The sequence below is a fragment of the Acromyrmex echinatior genome, chromosome 3, assembly GCF_024713525.1.
Source record: "Acromyrmex echinatior isolate Ae372 chromosome 3, ASM2471352v2, whole genome shotgun sequence".
NCBI lineage: Eukaryota > Metazoa > Arthropoda > Insecta > Hymenoptera > Formicidae > Acromyrmex > Acromyrmex echinatior.
Genome location: NC_141854.1, coordinates 16095782 through 16116798, shown reverse-complemented (window position 1 = coordinate 16116798; position 21017 = coordinate 16095782). Strand labels below are relative to the sequence as shown.

The window sequence follows — 21017 nt, the reverse complement described above, 5'->3', positions numbered from 1 at the left end:
TAACGCAAAAGTAATTTTTGATGCAAGACTCTTAAAATCTGATCACGTCATTAATTGTAATATTTTATAAACAGTTTATTTCAACTCTCACAATCAGTTATAATAGCGTTAATGATTTCAATATATGTAGACTCGGTAAAAATTTTTTCATGCATATGTATTTTTACATTTCTTCAAACTTGATTTTTTTTTAAACAAATAATGCGAAAATTACCTTTTTAATTATTTTTAATGTTTTCACATTACTATTATTATTTCTATTACACAAAAAATAATTTTACAAAAGAAAGATGCATGGACATATTTCAAATATAATTATACATGTTTATGAATATTTCTGCGTGTTTATGTATGTTTATATATATTTATATATATTTATGTATGAAAAATTTTTGGGAGATACGTTTTATAAAATTTTAGAGAAATATGGAATTCTATTTCAGCTTGTTGTATTTCGAATTACTATGAACAAGTTAAGTACAAATATTATCTTATCACTATAAGCATAAATATTAGGTCTCCACTACACTATTAGAACTTTCTTGTTTTAACCAAAATCCAATATACATCTATTTTACTTTAAATTTCAAAAGTGTTCGAATCTAAATTATAAAAAACTAACTAAACTAACTTTATAAGAAATTGTCAAAGTTGTTACAATATTTTTAAAAAAATATAAAACATAGAAATGACAAATATTACATTCGATCATGTTAAGAAACCTATATATTTTACCGATATTATTTGATTAATCGATAATTTTCTGTCAAGTTGAAAAATATTAGGTGTTGGAATTAATTCGTAGCGTTTTTTAATGAAAGAATGTTATTTATTTCACATGAGCATTAAAAAATACATTAATGAAAGTACTTCCCATCACTTGTAAAACGCTACGAATTAATTCCAACACCTAATAATTTTCTCCTTTTCGGGGAAATTTAATTGTTTGAATTATGTCACATTTGAAATATAAGAAAACGATATAATAATTTATATTTTTCTTATTATATTTGTATTGATATACGTCGTAGATTTTTGGACGACGAAAGTACAATATTACTATTAAGGTCAAAACTTTGTTCGTTAGCAAAATTGTCAATGTCATTTACGAAGGGGACCGCGTAAAACTTATATTTAGCCCCGGTTTCGTAGGGTTTTCAAAAATGGGCAAAGGGCAGACCTTCAGTGCGGGCTTCAGAGGCAGGCGGGTGCGGCTCCGCATTAACGCCAACGAGTCAGAAAACTCCCCTGCGGCTCGCGTCGCTACAATATTTATGGGGTTGCTCGCGCGAGCGAGCGATTCCCGTTCGCGCGAGTTCGCCTCGTTGGGCGCTCAAGGTCCTAACGAGTCTTAACGCGTGTGCGAGATGAGCTTAGGACGAGCGCGAAAAATTAATGAGCGTCCGCCAGTAGCGCCTGAAATTGTGCATTTTTAAAGAATACCTTATTGCCGAAAGAAAATAACACCTCTCTTCTGGATAAAATATTTTACCTTAAACCTCCCATTCTGGAAGCGCGTATTGAATGTCTTGTGCCTTTTGAATTCGATTTCGAAACGGAACGTGAAAGTTTAATAAATTTAATTTTTTATGCAAATAGGAAAATATTGCGCTAATTATTATCTTTTTATTATTTTTCACGATTAAATTGTTGAATTTTATTATTGTATAGGCACAGTATTATAAATAATTTCTTAGCTAAAATGGTTTTTCTTCATTATCCAATGTAATTGATAATGAAGGATAACATCCTTCTTGAAGAGAATTATTAAATCATATGAAAATGACATCCCCACCAGCAAGAAAAGTGACACAAAAAATTGAAATTTTTCGAATTTTGCATGGATTGTATTTCAAATATATCGATCTTTTATAATTAGGAAAAATGACAAGTTGCATTAAAATGTTTCCCAAAGAAAAATGATGCCAATCAAAATAGTGATAGTTAGCTATTACAGATTATTTTGACTTTTTCACAGTTAAATAACTCATTACGTAATAAATGAGAAAAAAAGTAATACAAATAAAAAATTTATATTATTTATTTATTTACAAATCTCAATTATTCTATTCAATTTCGTCAACTTGTCATCAATTCAAATTAATTCCTGCGTATCTATAATATTAAAAGTTCAAATAAAATTATACCAATTTTACAAATAACTGATTTATTTCAATTTTGATTTAAACTGATCGCCTCGAGATTTTTGCTTTTTATTTTACACCATTTTCTTATTTTTACGTCGATCTTGAATTTTTTTTCGTCTTTTGTTTAAAAGAGAAAGAATTGCGGAATGAGCGTCGCCAGAGGTGGAGAAAAACTTGTCCTCCGTCGCTCTTTTTTTATCGACGCCGAAGGTTCTTCCGTGAATCGGTGGCGCAAGTTGGAATCGTCGGAATCGAGTCGAGAAAATCGTGAAAACGGGCGAAGTCTCGCGACTAATCAGCCGACCGTCGGTTTACGCCTTCGTTCCCTCCCGCTGTTCGTCGCCTTCGCGTTCATTCCCAGCCGCCTTCCCGGGAGTTTAAAAGAGGGCGAGTTTTCCTTTTTTCTTTCTCCCTCTCTCTTTCTCTTTTTCTCTTTCTTCACCCTCCGTCGCATGCAATCACGGCGAAGTGTCGCCTTCGACGAAGGGTGTAAGTACCGGTCCCGAACGAGTAAGTTCAAAGAGCCGGAACCGGAAACGGTTTTCTCGGATTTTTACCGAATTCGCCGCGTCCTGACTTCAGATTCTCGTAAATCGAATCTTCTCGCGGTGTGTGCGAAGGGATGGGATCAAAGAATTAATATTATAACTGGTTTGAAAGCGCGGAGATTGCGAAAATTCAAGAAAATAGCGTCGGCAAAGCGTTTAATCCGCGATACGCGCAAAATGCATGTTGCTTCTAATTAAGATAAGAAAATTTGAACAAGTTTATGATAATATTAATATTCATGTATACCGTATATTGATTCAATACGACAAAGAGCTTTGAATAATATTTACTACAATTCTCATTACTATTACATTCTTTGATTTAACATTTGTTATTAAACTTATCTTTGTTAATAAAGCTTTGTTATTAAACTCATCAGTCTTATTATGTCTGTAGATATTCGTTTTAATATTTGTAATAGTATTGAATAGATACAGATTGAAATCTATTTCACTTTTTTGTAAGACTGATTCACATTTTAGACTGGCATTCTAGATTAATTAATCTCAGGCTAGAATTTCGCGTTTAATCAACGTGAGGTAAAATAAAGATGAAATATATGAGTAGATGCGATTTCACCAGCGATAATCAAAATAATAACATAAAGTCAGTTTTAAAAGTGTCTTATTCTGTTCTAAACAATGTCTGTCTTTCACAATATAATATATATACATGTACCATTTTAATTACTTATGCGAATTAACAATACACGCACTAATAAAGATTTCACCTTTGGATCGTTTCGCTACGACAAAGAAAGTTTACGGGAATGGCTTCTGCCATCTTCCCAGCGTTTTTCAAGGCGGCTATCCCATTCACGTACGAATAAATAAATAAGCACCAAGTAACGAGTGCGGATCCTGTGCATACATCCGATGGGTGGACACTGGCAGTGGAGGAAGGAGATCGAGGGTGGCGAAAAGTCGTTCGGAGCGTAGGGTAAATAAAGTTTTAAATTTCCGCAGCCCCCCGCACTGCCCCTTCTTTGGAATCGCTTCGCCTCGGCCGACGGCGGCGCCTCTGCTATCTGCATAATATATCTCTAATGTGGCGGAGGGAAAAGAGGGTGGCAAAACTTGCCTGCCGGGCTCCTTCGCCCGGTATAATGTAAGGCGAACTCCCGCGAAGGGACGAGGCGGTCAGGGGGGGGGGGAGGTGGGATCCTGCGAGCGAGTAGAAGCGGTCGTCCCTTTCCCTCCCCTCCCCCCCTCCCCCTTCTTCGCTTGCACGGAGGCATGGTGCTTAAATAACGCGAGTTTGGATTTATAGTAATACTTTTATGAAATAATGTTAGTGGCGGATATTAAGGCAGACACTGCTGGAAGAGTCGCTGGCTAAGCGCCATCCGGGAGCGTCACATCCGTCCCGTACTTTCCTCTTCCTTCTTTCCGCTGGTCCGCCACTACGGGACCTCCTCACCCTCGATTTTCTGCGTTTCTGACGCGCGTCCATGGAAAAACTTCCGACGGCGATCTTTCCGCTCGTATCGGCGAGTTTGATATTGATTTTTCAAACACGTGTGAATAATAACGAAGAGATGTGCTCTCTTAAATTGAATCAATGAAAATTTCACTGATTAAAACAGTAACGTAAGACTTTGTTAAGAATAAATGAGTATTTCGCTTATCTTCAGTGTAAACTTACATACTTTGCATTTTCATTTTGTATGTCACAGAGTGGCTTGTAGCAACAAAATTTTATTATAAAATCACTTTTAGTGTGCGGAGATTGTGTCAATTTTTTGATATCTTATAAAATTATAAATCTGAAATATTTATCAAAAGTAATATAACTCGAAATATCATTGACTTTGTATTTATCTTGATGAGTTAAAATGACTAAATTAAAAATCAAACAACTCCTTCTTTAAATTTCAATCCCCAAAACCGTTTTAACTCTAAATATTCACTATAAAAAGACTTTTCTTCTTATTTATAAAAACGACACAATTCAAAATATGTCATCTTAGAAAATATTATGATCTCTTTCAAAATCTTAAGAACAATACAAGTGTTGTTTGGTAATAAAGGTAAGATAAACTGCGAAGTTAATTAAGTTAGTTTACTTTTGATGATTCATAGAGTAATCTTTATACTTAACTTATATTTCCTAAATTTATTGAAATTTGAAGTATAAACTTATTAAATACTGAAAGAAAGTCTTGGCATTTCCTACCGTTTCCTGTTCGTTCAGCATTTCAAATGTAAAATGTGGCACCAGGTCTCCAGGGTGTTTCCGCGAGCTGCGCAAACAAATTAATCCCGCGGGAAGAGTGGAAATGACGACGATGACGATGGCGATTCGTGCGTAATGAGAGTGAGAGAGGAAGGGAGCGAGAGAGAGAGAGAGAGAGAGAGCGAGTTCGTAAAATTCACCGACGAACGCTCTTTAATTAGTACGCCGCGCTTAGCGCGACAGTGAAGAAAATGCTTGGAACCGGAGACGGGACACTGAAAGCGAGAGAGGAAGAGAACGAGAGAGGAGGCACTTAAATAATTATCGTTTGGAAGCGCGCAGAGAGAGAGAGAGAGAGAGAGAGAGAGAGAGAGAGAGAGAGAGAGAGAGAGGCGCGACGCGAGCGGAGGCCGCATCTGTTTCTGATTATTAATTAATATCAACCAACCCGCGGGGGGAGGGCGGAGAGGAGGCCGCGCGTTCGCATGAGCGAGCCCGCTACTCGCTCGCGTACGCAGCCTCACACGTATATCCCTACACATATACGCGCAAACACACACATACATATACATTCCTATGCCCGAATTACATACAACCATGCAGCGGTACACGGAGTTACACACACGCTACCACCCGCGTGTCGCTCGCAGGGATAAAGAGAGCATACGCGCGTATACTAGGAAATGCGCGCGAGAGAGGGTACGGTGGTATATTCATATGTTGCGCAGAAATGAACAGAACGGGCTCGGCGGGCATTAAAATTAATGAAACGGACGGAACACGCGCGTTTTAACGAAAATGTATGTGGGCGATCAGGCGGAAGCGCTCGCCCTCTCTTGCTCTCCCTTGTGTGTTGTCTCTCTTTCTCTCTTTCTGTCTCTCTTTCTTTCTCTCTCGAAAACCGGGGTGGCGGGAAACTCGTAAACGCCCTTTGGGCTCACGAATATCCACTGTGTTGTGTCTTTTTTCCACATGCATTCCATCGTCGTTTTTTTACCGTTGTCCCGCGTACGTGGATGTAATGTTGGATACTATCAACCTATCAAAGTCGTCGAATGGTAGCCATTTTCAAATCAAACGGATGTTTATAATCAGATAATGTAACGAAATGTTTTCAGTTAAGAAAAGGATATCCATAAATAAGATATCCATCAAACTCATTTTTTTAAATAAAATTAGTATTTTTTAAAGATAAATTTTTTTTTCTTTATTTATAGTAAATTTTGAAATCTTTACTATTAGACATTTAACATCTATAACATTTTTATTAGTGATAAAATTTTAAACTGAAGACTTAAATTTTTTTTGAAGAATAAAATTTAAAATTTCCTAAAAATCGACTGTTTCATTTTATCTCCATGTTTGATTTGCTTAACGAAACTCTTTGCTATTAATACAACACTGTTATATTTATTTTATAATATATTGATATATAATATATTAACTAATATGAATGAATGTAAATTAGTCAATTCTTTCAAAGATTCAATATCATCAAACATCAATCAAGCCTCTGTCTTTCTCTTAAAAAAATTTTTATCAAAATTTCCTTACATCTTTGTCATATCGTTGTGTTAAATTCACGAGACCCACGCAGCTAACGAAGACAGACTTCGAGATGGACGGTTTCTTAATTAAGAAACTTAACTTGACCGTGGCTGAAGTCACGGAAATATCGAACCGATGACAACCTGACGTTTCGCCATCGCTGAGGGGGTTTTACCGCACGAATATAAATTCCTCCATTATCCAGTTATAAGTTATCGTGAGGGACATGATGATTCCTAGCAAACAACTCTTCAGCCAACACATCCTTAAAATATTAAATACTCTTAGTCAATACCTAATATAACTCTTCTGAGCGAAGGCATATTTAGATCGTCGAAAGTACATAAAATAATCGAGAATATTTTAAAGGAAGTTCTTCGATAAATTTAAAACTGAGCTTTTTTGAGAAAATGTAAAGAATAATGTTCATCTGTAACAACTTTTTTACTTGTAATATATAAGGTAGGTAATATATAAAACAATTATTAATTTTTTTTTAAATTAATATTGTTATTTTTAGCGTCAAAATAAGTCATGTGGTCAAAACTGATGAATATTAACGTCAAATATGACGTGATCTGTTTTGATGCTAAAAATGAAAGTCAAGCATGAACATAAAAGGTTACCTTATTCCATTTCTATACTATAAAGTCACGAGATGATGTGTATAAAATACCGCAATAATAGCATATTTATCTTTTTAAGTATTTAACGTCAAATTGGCGGATGTACATAATTCATTCATTTCATCGACGCTTAGGTGCAGTTATCAAAATTTTTTATGTATTTTTTATCGCACTAAACATTTATCTTTTATAAAATTTATTTTCTCTTTCGGTGGTTATATGTGTTGATGTGTATTTTCACCTTCAAAACTGTACTTCGCGCACTTTTATGCATTAAAACTTTTGATGAAAAATAAATCCGTATTAAATTAAAGACCTACATGAATTAAGTATTTGTATATTGTTTACGTATTTTCTTGTATATAAATAAACTGATTACAAATTAAAAAAATGATTTACATATTTTACGGTTTTATTTTCCCTCACAAAATATGTGTTTATATAAATGTATAATTATAACTTTGGAATGGTCGCGTTTGGCATTAAAATGATGGAGAGTTTGCAGTATTTATCAATGTAGATAATTTAGTTTAGATAATTTATTGGCCTACAGTTAAAATACAGCCATTTTACATACATTCGCAGTCTTGCAGCTACCATTAGATGGCGTTGAAATAACAATATAATTGGATGGGGATTAACATAGCTTATGTCTTTACTCAAATTAAAGCTGTAGAATGTAACAACGAAAAATATATGCTTAAAAGATCTTTTTAACTTAAAAAAAGAAAAGAAAAAACTTATATATCGATCTTGCATTTATTAAAGAATTCAGTTATAACCTCAATTTCATTCGTTTTCATTCTTTTTAAAATTTCTTTAATGTCAATCGGAGTTTTTATATTCAACTTATTAAACTTATCTTAAACATATTCTTTCTTTCTTTGGTAAACTTATTACAAACCCATAATATATTCCCGTCTTCGGTCTCTGAGACCGCAAGAACATTTATCGTTATCGGTTATCTTAAATCTAAATAAACTAAATTTCAAAGAATTATAGCCACAGCGAAAGCGATTGATAGTTACAATTTACAATAGCTTTCCTGCTTAGATTATTGGAAATAAATCACGGTTTACCTGATTGAAAATAGTATAGTTGAAAATACTCAGTAGTCTTTATAAAAAAATTAGCTCTATATGTCAAGAAATCTTCCTTATTGCATTGGGTTTTAAAAATACTAGTAATATCCGAATAAGGCACCTCCACCTCCAGCAAATCACCTTCAAAGGCGGGCTAGGTCCGCATTTTTGTTTCCTTGAATATTACGATAAGCTGGAATCCAAATCAGTTCGATATTTTTATCTTTTTCATTACACCCGGCAATAATATGATTGATTTCTTGAATTAGATGAGATTGGTGTTTAAGTTTGCGAATGTTTTAAAAAGAGCTGAGAATATTCTTGGAATCCGAAAAGATTATAAAATTGACATGCTCAGAGATGTTTATACGTTTTAGGACTGTCAGTAAGGCAATAGCCTCGGCTATATATAGAAGTAACATCTAATAATTTATAACTAAATGTGAAAAACTCGTTTAAGCTCCAGCTAGCCATGCCAACATTCAACCCGCCATCAATATCAGTCCTTCACCAATCAGTGAATATCACCGTACGATCTGACAATCTGTCTTGGAACATTTGAGAAAATTTGATATTAGCATTGTAAGCTTCTTTGATTTCAGCACCGCTTATAAGATCTATGTTTATCGTATTGAGCTGGCTTTTATATTTCACTTAAAATTTGGCCATTGGAGATCTAGATAAAGGTCTCGTAAAGTATAACTGCTTTATAGGAGTCGGCCAGCAGTGGCTTTTCATAATTGTTCTCAAAGTATCCCGCGAGGTTGTTAATTTCTACCATTTTACTTAATTCAATTCATTCTATTTATCAATGTAGTGACTTTATATACTGTGCTGCTATCTCTACTTGAACGTATACACTTATATGATACTATTAAAGATCGATATTCTTGCGGCAGTCGCGTCCTTATTAAAATATTTTAAATTATTAAAAGTAAGAAAGTGATAATATAGTACTAATTTTTTTATTTTTTAATTTTGTAAACATTTATATGTTTAAAATTTAATATTACTGAAGTTTTATTTAAAACTATAATTTTAACGTCATTATCTGAGTAAGATTATCAATATAGACTATAAAGATAATAAATGTAGAGAAAAAAAATTATAATTTTACGACAATATATACGATATTATAGCATTACAATATACATTTATGGAACACTTATATAATAAAAAATTATGAATTTAATAATATATACGTCATATATTATCCAAATATTTATGTTAATAATCGCAATTTTATATCAATTGTCGATAATATCAGCATTCTTCAATTATCTCCGGGTCTTTGAAATCTTTTATATAAAGATCTTAAGGAGTCAAAATTAGAAAAATTACCCAGAATTGACGGTCTTTATTTAACAGTAGTATCTCGTCAATGGCTTTTATTAACGGACACATTTATTTAAAATATTACAATTTTATCGACAGTTGTGAAAAATAGATGCGGTATCAAAGCAGAAAGAAGGTTTCTTTCTGGTATAATACAGAATGGTAGTATTAGAAATCAAGTACCGCTATTATCTTAAGTTATGGAAGTTGATTTCACTGTAGTCATATCAAACATACATATAATCATGAGCATATACAAAAAATTAATGAATTTTTATGCATTTATAATTACAGTGATAAGAATGCCTTCGAGATGCCGCTCGGAGAACTGTGTTCTTCTATAGGACTTTTTAAATAGAGATACTTGAAATATTATTTTAATTTCACTTTTTTTTATGCAACATTTTTTTTCTGCAAAATATACTTGACGTCTTTTTTTACATTTTTAATGTCTTTTTCGATTTTTCGGTGGTATAAAAAGGGTTCCAAGAGCCCGGAGATAATTGAAGAACGCTGACATTATCGACAATTAATATAAATTTGCTAATATTAACATAAATATTTGGCTCATACATTATTAAATTGATGAAATCATGATTTTTTTATTACATAAATGTTTCATAAATAAATATGCATACTTGTAAAACTACAATATTCTATATTGTTGCAGAAAAATTACAATTTTTTTCATTGCAGTTATCATCTCTGTTGATAATCAAACTTTGACGATAACACTGAAATCACGATTTTAAAGAAAAATCGAGTTATTGAACTCAAAATGCATAAATACGTGTACTAAACTAATAAATCATAAAATTAGTACAATATTATCAGTTTTCAACTCTTAATCACTTCAATATTCATAAGAACGCGAACTCCCGTAAGGATGTCAGTCTTTAATAGTATCGTCGGTGGTATAGATAGAGAGAAACTTTTTTTCTCGGCGGTACTTAGTTTTCAAATCGTAAAAATGGTGCGCTAGTCTACGCATTACGTAAAAAAGACCAAGATAGCCACTCTCAAGCCTTTTTATCTATGGCGTCACCTAACCTCTGATCTCTGATAACCTCGTGGTGAAGTTGTTGAAAGCGCAATCCATCGTTCGTAGTACAATATACTAAAAACCCTTTTATTTGCACGTGTTGTTATCAAAGAATGTGTTCGTGACGATTATTTATAATTACGATAATATTTGTTCTCGTAATTGAATTATAATAAATCAAAATGCAGCACGACGACGTAAGTAAAAGCTCTGAGTATAGTTTAATTTAACTATTTTTAATTATTATTGCGTTTTTATTTATAACAAACAATTTTACAGGTTGTGTGGAGTGTTATCAATAAATCATTCTGTTCTTTCAAAGTAAAGTAAGTACATCCTTAAAAGATAAATGTGCAACAAAGTGCTGCGTTGTCACTTGCAACACTTTAAACGTTGTTTCATTCTTGTTGTTTATTAAATATTAAACAAGGACAAATAATGCTCACAAGTGCTGTAAGCGTCAAAGCGAACACAGCCATATTGTAACAGCCTTACTGTTATTGTAATTTTAACATCTCTTGTTTGCAGTACAAAGACACAGCGGTTCTGCAGAAATGAATTTAATCTTACTGGTTTATGCAGTAGAGCTGCATGTCCTCTTGCAAACAGTCAATATGCTACGATTAAAGAAGAAAATGGTATTATTTATCTTTACATGAGAACTGCAGAAAGGTAGATTAAACATATGAATTGTAGTTACGGTAGTTACTAATCTATAACATTTTTTTATAACACTTAAAATTATAAATTTTATGAATATTAGTAAAGAAACAAAGATTAGTTTTAATTCAAACATAATTGTAAGCATCCATAAAATAAACTTTTATCTTTATATGTACATCTTTATAATATTTTTACATGTATATTAATATGTATTAGTTTGAATGTTAATTAAGTTTCTTTTATTTAGAATACATACACCTAAAAATAGCTGGGAGAAAGTCAAACTGTCTAGAAATTTTGAAAAAGCCATACATCAAATTAATGAAAATCTTCTTTATTGGCCTGGTTTCATAAAAGCTAAATGTAAGCAAAGATTTCTCAAGATCACACAGTATCTTATTCGTATGAGAAAATTTAGATTAAGACGACAAAAGAAAATTGTACCGCTTCAGAGGAAAATTGAAAGAAGAGAAAGGCGTAGGGAAGAAAAGGCTTTGATTGCTGCAAAACTAGAAAATGCAATTGAAAAACAGCTTATGGAGAGGTTGAAAAAAGGAATGGTAATTGAATTTTATATTCATTATAAAATTATATATAAAGATTAAGTTATATTTCAGAAATGTTATTTTCTTCATATTTCAGTATGAAGGTATTTATAATTTCCCACAACGAGTATTTGATAAGGCTGTGGGAACTGTTGAAGTTGAAGGAGAAAGTGAAGCAGAAAGCGAGCATGAAGAAGAGCAAGAGAAAGAACTTGAGAAGGAGTTGGAAATGGAATTAGAAGCAGACGACAGAGAAACTGAACAAGATGGTCCAGAATATGTTGAAGCTGATAGCGACGATGATGACTATGAGGACGATGACGACATTGAAGAGCTTTCTATGGTAAGTGATGAATGAAACAGTCATTAAAATATAATTACTTTAATATTTTTTTATAAATACATTATAAATGCTGTATAGGATGAAGATAGTGACTCTGGACAGAAAGAAGAAGTTGAATTATCCGATAGCTTTGAATCCGAAGCTAGTGATATCGAGGTAAGAATTCTCAAGGTCAAAGTAAGTTTATTGCACTACAAGTTGTGATATAAATTGCTCGTGTTTTATTAGGATTTAGTCACACCGTCCACAAGCAAGAAGACAAAAGGACCAAAAGTTGTCAAAAAAGGAAAGGTGCAAAAGAAACCTCGACCGAGAGTCGAAATTGAATACGAAGTGGAAGAAGAGAGTCAGCAAAATAAACAGGCGCGTGTATAAAAATAAATTTGTATTATATAAATATAATATCTTTATAACAAAATCACAAAACGCTGTATAAGTTATTATCCAATATTTCGGTTGATAAAATAATCATGGTATTACATTTGATAATATTTAAACCGTTCATATATCCAGATGCGTTTTAACTTGCATTAAAAGTAAAAAAAAGGTGGAATAGGATACTTTAAGAGTATAATGTCTTTAACGTTTTTTCTCAAGACGTATAAATGTGAAACTCGAATTTCTTTATGGACCGATATGTGAAAATCTCATATTATATATCTATTTCATTAAATAATACCTTTGAGATTTCTCTTGTAAAATTACAAAACCATTGCAAAACAAATACAAAAAAGTCAAACAAATTTTTAAATATAATAATATAAATGATCAAATATCTGATTTATGGCACTAGAAAAGACAAAAACTACTAGCAATTAATATATCTATATATATTTGAAAAAGAAAGAATAAACAGAAAGTAAATTAAATTATTTTTTTGCATATATTATGCAAGAAATCTCAGAAAATGCACTTATAAATTTAATAAAACATTACAAACTAATCAATTTTACTACTTTGGTAGTTCTATAGTTTTGAAAATTTAATCAGTCCAGTAATGTTTATATTTTACGTTTGCGTTTGCGTATCGTGTTTTCAAGTCAAACGCAGTACGTTCAAAAGTTCCGCTCACAGACGCGAAGACTACAGAAAGTACATCTTGGGGAGGGGAATCGGAACATCCGAAGCAGCATAGCAGACGATACGATTAATCGTGACGAGTTGAGACAAGTTGAGAGAGAGAGGAGACGAATCTCTACTAATTGTTCGTCGCCGAGGATCTCCGAGAATCGGAGAAACCTTCCTCGGCGAGTTCACCTGCCATCGATTATTCGTGATTGAACTCCAGAGAATCCGATTCGTCGCAAGACAAAGCGAGGTGTCAGTCGATCCGCACTCCGCAGTACTTCGGCATTGCGCATTCGTTTAGAATCGTCACGCACGTTGACATTTTGATTTGATTCTCCGCTATCGGGGACTCCGCCGCAGTCTTCAGGAACTCGGACAAACCGAACGCCAGGAACATGGTGATCCGGCCGTGATTTTGCCCTTTCGCTCGCTATTTATAGAGCTGGCAGGTTATTTCTAAAATCAATCGCACAGATGAGACGCGAGATGAGCGGTGCCGGAATGATACAGTTACGATAAGTAACGCGGGAATTAACGCAAATTAACGTTACAACATACACAACGTTACTGTTACTTTCCAACAAGAGACAATACAACATAGTATCATTTCACCTTTGTTTAACATTGGCAGACAACAAAGATGTTATGATCATTCATTGTGTTATATCGTGTCTTCTGTCTTTTGTTGGAAAACATCTCATGTGTAACATGATTTATAATAATTGCTTCTTGGAGGTACTTCCGAGACAAGAGCGAGATGTTCCGGAGTGTTGTTTTTCTCGATTCGCACGCTGCAGATCCCACGGTCTTGTCGAGCAATTCATGCGATAAATCATTGGCGGTGCGTAGCTATCAACGCGCTCGTTATGCGGATTTATCTCTATTAAGGGAGGTTTCGCAATTTGCAAGTGTTCGCAGAACGAGCGCGTTGTCCTTCGCTCGTAATTTGATTTGATATTTTCGATATGGGTACCAAGTTCCTCTCAATTTCTCCGGCAACCTCGGATCACAGTGTGATCTCATCACATGAATGACTCAAGGGCGTCAACGAATGATAATCTGCTATCTTCTTTGTCTCAGGGATGTCGTGGCTTGCGGAGTGATGGATCATTGAATGGAGATGCAAGATTGGAGAGCAACATGAATCTGTATCGCACAACTATCTGACTGGGATCTACTCTTCGAGTTATCGTGTCTTCGTAACTTCACGCACAAATGTCAGGATGCTAAGCGGTGCTGTCAATATGGAACTGAATAATGTTGTGAGCAACAAAAGTTCCGTATACCTTGCACTGTCGTTTCGTAGGCTGTGCCTGGCAACAGTTGGCTTACCACTTGTGTCGCTGTTGTTCTGCTTCATCACAGCATATATATTTCAACAGGACGATATTCACGAAACTCATTGTAGAGTAAGCAAAAGTTTCATATCAAGTCATTGTTACAATAAGCAAGACTTGTGAAATAATATCTCTTTGTTTGTTTAGGTCTATAATATTCTTCCATCGATCTCAGCCATTACTGGAGTATCTCCACAGAGATATTTATGGCGTATCAGTATAGCATTACATATTGGTCCTAGACTGGTTATCGCCAGTGTTTATCATTCATATTATTACAAGATACTTAAGAACATTGAAGATGTGCCTCTACAAATTACAGGGAGCAGGCTCCTAAATCTATGCTACTGGTTAAACATTGCCGAGATAGCAGCTTTGTCTGGTGTAACATATATTTCTAACAGAGAAAATTATTGTAAGTAACTCATAATTTCATATCTGCCATTATTGAAGGATAGAATGACATTTGATGTTATTAACGTTGTTTGTGTTATTCTATATTTATTGTATTCATTAGACATAAAACAAGGATAGAATGACATAAATAGCGCTAATAGCATTTTTTCGAATACACTTTTAGTAAATGATATAAAAATATTTCAGCGGTGCACGAAAAAATTTTCATAGTGTTCATGATTAGCTCGCTCACATACATGTTGACTGCTGTGAGATTGGGTCGTTTAATAACTCCAAATGCACAAAGTCTTCAGTACAAACAAGTGCTTTTTATGACAAGTCTCGTCAGTACAATCTTTCTTATTATTTTCTTCTTAAAACATCGACTGCTGTGTCACGATTTGGGTAAGAAACAATTTGAGTTAAAAATGTTATATTTATTACAGTTTGAAGTAAAAACATAAACAATATTTGTTATTTTGAACAGCATTTAGTTGGTTTTCACTATGTGAGTACGTGATAGCTTTTGCAAATATGGGCTTTCACATCACTGTGGTTTCGGACTTTCCAGAAGAACAACTGATCGTAGGTCACGGTTTACCTGCCGTAAAAATAGATTAACCTTATAGGATAACTCATCATTCTCATCGTCATATTAAAGTACCTATTGCCTCTGCATGGAAGTGCTACAAATTGTTGTTTTTAAGAGATGAAAGTTTGGCATACCACGTGATACATAATTTCACGATTGTCTCAGTTTTATGATATTTACAATATTACATTATGTTACCCTCTTGAGATTAATACAATTTGCTTCCAGCGATATTTAAGAGATAGATATCATTTTTATCTTTACTTTTACATTGTCTCGCGATATTAACTACGATATTCGACCAATAATTCCGAATGAGAAGACACGTGAAAAGAATAAAAAAATATCTAGCGCTTCCAAAATGTGGCACCGGTTACTTTTAAAACGATGAAATATGTAACGGCCTTTTAATATTGTTTAGTAATAGAGTACAATCATAGTAAATAATAGTTAGAAGTATCCTACATACAAACAGCATTTATTGTTAAGCGCAAATTAAATATTATTACTCACATCATATGAGATTACTTGTGAAGACTTTTGAATCTTCTTTTATAGAAACTTTTGCAAGGTGAGAATCTAGTCGAATATATTAATTCTAGTCGCGATCTTTATTCGCTTTATGATACTCCTATTTTATCTAATAAATTGAAATTAAACTATAAGATACATTTATGTCAAACGAACTTTGAGATATTATAATCATAAGTTCATTAAATGAATATTATAATTTTGGATTATTGCAAAGATATTGTACAGTTGTGTCTTGTTAAGCAAATCTTAACAATAAAAATCGTACATGTATATGTTAATACACATTCACCTTGTAAGAGATTAATTCATCTTGTATAGATTTTGAAATAATAAATTCAGCTAATATTTACAAGCCAATCTGTTTGGCATTATTGTAACTGCACAAACGTAGGATAATTGCTCCTATGTTTGTATGTAGTATACGATAGATTAATAATAGCAAATCGAGACACTGACGGTTAAAACGGTCATAATCGTATTACACAAGGATGTGTAAAACGATTGCATTCGGACCAGCGTGCGTTCAAAAGTAAGATCAGTATCTAAATATTTAACACGAATTTATTAAGACAAACGTTTAAAAAGTTTCTATCAAGTTTTATGACTGAAATTTCTCCATTCACTCCTGTTTGAAACAAATATCGTTTGATATTATTTGAAATATGGATTATTTGTGATACACAATATGTACAGGATAAAAGGAGAAACTTTAAAAGATAGATAAAAACTTTTATCTATAATATTTTTTAAATTGTTATTTAATTTTTAATCATAAATGCTAAATAATACTTTGGATTATTAAAAATTATATGTGATTATTTTAAAATATATAATTGTATAAATAATAAAATATATAATATATAATAATATAAAAACGTATAAATTAACAGAGAATAGGTTGAATTTTATAGATTATTTTATAGTTTGAATAATAATCTTTATCGAAAGCGCCCAATAAAATTTAACATGTTTTATTTAAAGTATTGCTAGAAATTATTGCAATAAAATTTTTACTAGTATTTTATAATTATTTAAATCTTGTGCGTGTTTTTTGTTAAGAAAGTTCCATGATCATAGGATTGGGATGAAGTTGCTTATGTGCGTGAATAGACTAGTAAGGAGTGACTACATTCTCAGACTGTAATAAATATCTGCGCAGAATATCTCAGAATTAAATCGATAAATAAAGTAAGATTTATTGTAATAAGCGCAGATGGTGCGTTATCGCAATGTGTCTCTTAGGATTTCGTTGTAAAAGGCCGATAGTGTCAGTATGACTCTAGATAGCACCCGCAGTTAAATAATATCAGTTTTGCACATTTTTACACATGAACATTGTAATTGTAGCATGTTTTGATATGACAACTTTTTGTTAAGATTACTCGTATACCATTATTGAAAAAAGGAAAAAATGAATAGTCAGTGCATATTTACCGCTAGTTTCTCGAAGTACATTTGTAATCATGCAAAGATATGCTACAAGCTTTAGATTTTTGTAATGATCGTAAAGAAGTAATGCTTTGTTTTTTCTACATACGCAGCAAACGTAATCACTGGAGCGTAATATCTCAGTTCCTATTATAATTGGAATCTCAATTTTGTATATATATAGTCAAGATAAAAGTAGATGCATTCAACAATCATTTAATTTACCGATACTATCATCAGAGGTGCCAAGTGATGTACTAAAGATATATCATGAAATTTATCGTTGGTAACACTATGCGTTAATCTTTAGGAATCTTTAATAAATCACATTTGCATCTTATATTTCGTTGAGCAATCATTTTGCTCTTCAAATACATTTGTAGCAATGATTGTGTAATGTTTTTTGTACATTATTTCTTTCATTTTTAAAGAGACAAGAATCTAAAAATACATCAATATGACTAGATCGATTATAACAGAACATATTCAATTTCTAATGAATTGTAAACTTATGTTGGTATTCTTGGAATACATACAAAGATTAAAATTGGTTTCTTAAAGTAAATGTTTACTTTTCAGTAAAAATGGAATTAAATATAAAATAATTACTGTAACAATATTTACATCTCTAAAATTGTGATTTAAATGAGAGATTCCAATTACTTTATTTATCTTTGAAAAATTATCCTCGAATTCCTCAGGGAATCTATTATTTAAAAAAGATAAGCGGATGAAGCATTTTATATGTGTTTTAGTTGATAAGTAATAAATAATGCAAATTGCATTGTGAGTTATATAGCGAATGGATAAATACCGAATGTCTCTTATATAAATAAGAGACTTATATGAATTAATAATATATAAAATCAATATCAATATCAAAATTTTTTTTAGAAATACGGCGTTTACTTGTAAAAATAAGTTTCAAAAGTATTACGAAATGAACAATTTTGTTAGAAAATACAGAAAGAGTATAATCTCCTAATATTTATTTTATAAGCGCTAATGTTGAACTTAACGCTTCTAAAGAGAATTGTACTAACATTAATTGAGTTAATTATAATTTTGATTGTGACTGTGCGCCTCATAATCGCTCTGTGATTTATTAATACTCATGAATTTATCGTTAAGATATCAACACATCCTCAGAGTGATTCGAGGAAGCTAATGAGATTAAATGCTATAAAGTGTAAGAAAAAAATTATTTATCATTATCTCCCCTGAAAATATTTCTTCACTTCCGTAAGATAAGTACGCACTTAGAAGCTTTTAAGGGTGAAAGCTCTGGAAACATATTAAAAAATTTCGTCATATGATTTACATTAGCGATAATGACTAAACATATCTGTCAAGAATTTTTATCGTATTCGAAGTTCTCTTCTTTCGCTGTAAATAATGCTAGCATGATATATACCTATCTTATACAAACGATGGAGTGTATGTTAACGATATATTAAGTAAACGATATGATGTTTCACTCTCGATTGGTAATGATAATTTAAACAATGCAAACTTGAAGTGAAATCTTTACAAACATATACTCATTATCGAGTTGCAGTTATTTTTTTTCTGCGACTCGTATTTTTTTAAATGATTTTGCTACTGAAACCTTTTTTCTATTTTACTTACTGTGTATATTAAAATTGTATCGATAAAGTGCTACGATCTCACAAAGGAACTGCGCGTTCCCGATATATTATTTGGGTAATTGACAATTCTGTGATAATAAGCACAAAACAGTGTTGCTATATTCCATTTCACAAGTTAAATTTTGTTTTTTATTTCTTAAATAAATTTTCCCTGAATACTATAACTCCATTTTTTTAACTATACGCTCTACCTATATTTAAACATGCCAAAAATTTTAATTGTATATTATCACAGAATTCATTTTCCCTGTTCTTATATTTAAACTAAATTTTTTTTAGTTACAAATTATTATTGAAGTAAAGAATTAATTAATCAAATAAGTAGCAGTAAGTCTCTAGTTAATTAGTTTTATAAGTTTTATAAGCTATCCTGAATCCCTCTACACACAATCAGATTTTGTGAAATTTTATCAAAAGAGATTTTATCAAATTATAGTTTGCGTCTATTATATATAACTATTGTTTCAATTTCTTCGCATATGCATATGTTGTGTCTACAACAAGTTTTCAACTTGAAAATGTCCACAGTGTCGAAAGCAAACTTACGCCCAACGTCTCTAAATATATCTTTCATCTCTGCCACAATCCCGTGTATTATAAATCAGAGTGAGAGCAATCGAGCCTCGAATCCAGTTGAAACCTACTACAGCATTGCCGCGAAGGTAATTGAACTCTGTTGACCTTAATGTAAGGGAATAAACGAGCGTGATTAAATAGCTATCGTGTGACACGAACGAGAACTTTCATCGTCCTCCGCGTAACGAAATTTAACAAGTCGCTTTCTTCAGCCGCGCCGAAGATTGGACGAAGACTCGAACATTTTGTTTATATATACTACTACTGATTTTATGTCACTATAAGAAATAGTTGTATTTTCCTACACTTTCGCATACACATATAAACACAATCGGTCGAGTCATCATCTGATGTAAATGTATTTCTGATGAGTATACGACCGCTTTGTAATATAGTGTATATTTCTTGTAATCAGTTTAGGGCAGGTGCCCTATACTCTGATTAAAAGTGTATTTCTGTATATGTGATGACTTGTAACAACACTGATTTCGATTAGGAGAATGATTTCTATTTGTATCGCGTAACGAACAATTGTCAAATAAAAATTATCATATACAATCTGCTTTTGTTAAATCTCATTAAATTGTAAACAACTGACACATCTATCTAAGAATTCAAATAAATATAATTTTGCTTGAATTCTTAAAAATGTTGATATAAATTCAAATATTTAACACATTAAACAATCTATAAATATTAGCGTTAATTATATAATTACTATATATTAATTATTATAAATAATTATTATATTAATATACACATCTCTCTCTCTCTCTCTCTCTCTCTCTCTCTCTCTCTCTCTCTCTCGAATTATTATTTTCAAAATTAAATCTATTTTTATACAATCATTCTAATTTTATTAGAATATTTTCTATTTTATCGTATTATGATTTTTTATATTTGTATATAAGAGAAAGGGAATAATCAAATATAAGATAGAACTTATCGAATCTGCGGCCTTCTCATTTATTCGAAGTACGGGAAAGCTTAGATCCAGTTCTTTTTCGCGAATATGTCGAGATCGGTAGATCTCTATTTCTTTGTGAAATATCCGCCAATAATGGAAAGTCGCATAACTGTGTGCTTCTGTTTTCTATCGACAAATCTGTAAATATATATATATATATTTTTTTTTTTATTTTCATATATTACTTTTTATATTAAAATATTCGATCAAACTAGAAAAGTGGATTTTAACATTTATCTGTATGCGCTTAATGCCACTAAATAGGCTGGTCTACTTTTGCGTAAAAGCTTACTTATCAATAACTAGATGATTTTTATATTAAAGATTTTAATATTTAAATGATTTGTTTAAAACACATTTAACATACAAAACGTAAATCTTAGAATATTTGTTTACTAATTCGGAGTTGATTTTA

The 21017-nt window shown here is 32.1% G+C and overlaps 2 protein-coding genes across 3 annotated transcripts; both read left to right on the top strand.

Annotated features, from left to right (window-relative positions):
- Positions 1 to 10481: 10481 nt before the first annotated feature.
- On the top strand, positions 10482 to 12481 carry Rbm13 (RNA-binding motif protein 13). The gene is made up of 7 exons (XM_011064918.2): positions 10482 to 10701; positions 10784 to 10830; positions 11033 to 11176; positions 11415 to 11727; positions 11810 to 12055; positions 12134 to 12211; positions 12284 to 12481. The coding sequence occupies exons 1-7, from the start codon at positions 10687 to 10689 to the stop codon at positions 12428 to 12430; spliced, it is 990 nt and encodes a 329-aa protein (XP_011063220.1). The 5' UTR covers positions 10482 to 10686; the 3' UTR covers positions 12431 to 12481.
- Positions 12482 to 12957: 476 nt separating this feature from the next.
- On the top strand, positions 12958 to 20193 carry LOC105151293 (post-GPI attachment to proteins factor 2-like). Of its 2 annotated transcripts, XM_011064939.2 has the most exons (5): positions 12958 to 13572; positions 14204 to 14532; positions 14608 to 14875; positions 15064 to 15261; positions 15344 to 20193. In XM_011064939.2, exons 2-5 carry the CDS (start codon positions 14347 to 14349, stop codon positions 15475 to 15477), a joined length of 786 nt encoding a protein of 261 aa, XP_011063241.1. In that variant the 5' UTR covers positions 12958 to 13572; positions 14204 to 14346; the 3' UTR covers positions 15478 to 20193. The 2 variants fall into 2 exon arrangements, with proteins under 2 accessions (XP_011063241.1, XP_011063232.1); XM_011064930.2 differs by lacking the exon at positions 12958 to 13572 and having other exon boundaries at positions 13971 to 14532.
- The last annotated feature ends 824 nt before the right edge of the window (positions 20194 to 21017 follow it).

Bases quoted from the DNA above. Each gene is read 5' to 3' on its own strand.
- Rbm13 (XM_011064918.2), top strand. The intron at 11,177-11,414 runs GTAGATTAAACA...TCTTTTATTTAG, and splicing joins TACATGAGAACTGCAGAAAG to AATACATACACCTAAAAATA. The intron at 11,728-11,809 runs GTAATTGAATTT...TTCATATTTCAG, and splicing joins AGAGGTTGAAAAAAGGAATG to TATGAAGGTATTTATAATTT.
- LOC105151293 (XM_011064939.2), top strand. From the start codon at position 14,347: ATGCTAAGCGGTGCTGTCAATATGGAACTGAATAATGTTGTGAGCAAC. The intron at 14,533-14,607 runs GTAAGCAAAAGT...TTGTTTGTTTAG, and splicing joins TTCACGAAACTCATTGTAGA to GTCTATAATATTCTTCCATC. The intron at 15,262-15,343 runs GTAAGAAACAAT...TATTTTGAACAG, and splicing joins ACTGCTGTGTCACGATTTGG to CATTTAGTTGGTTTTCACTA.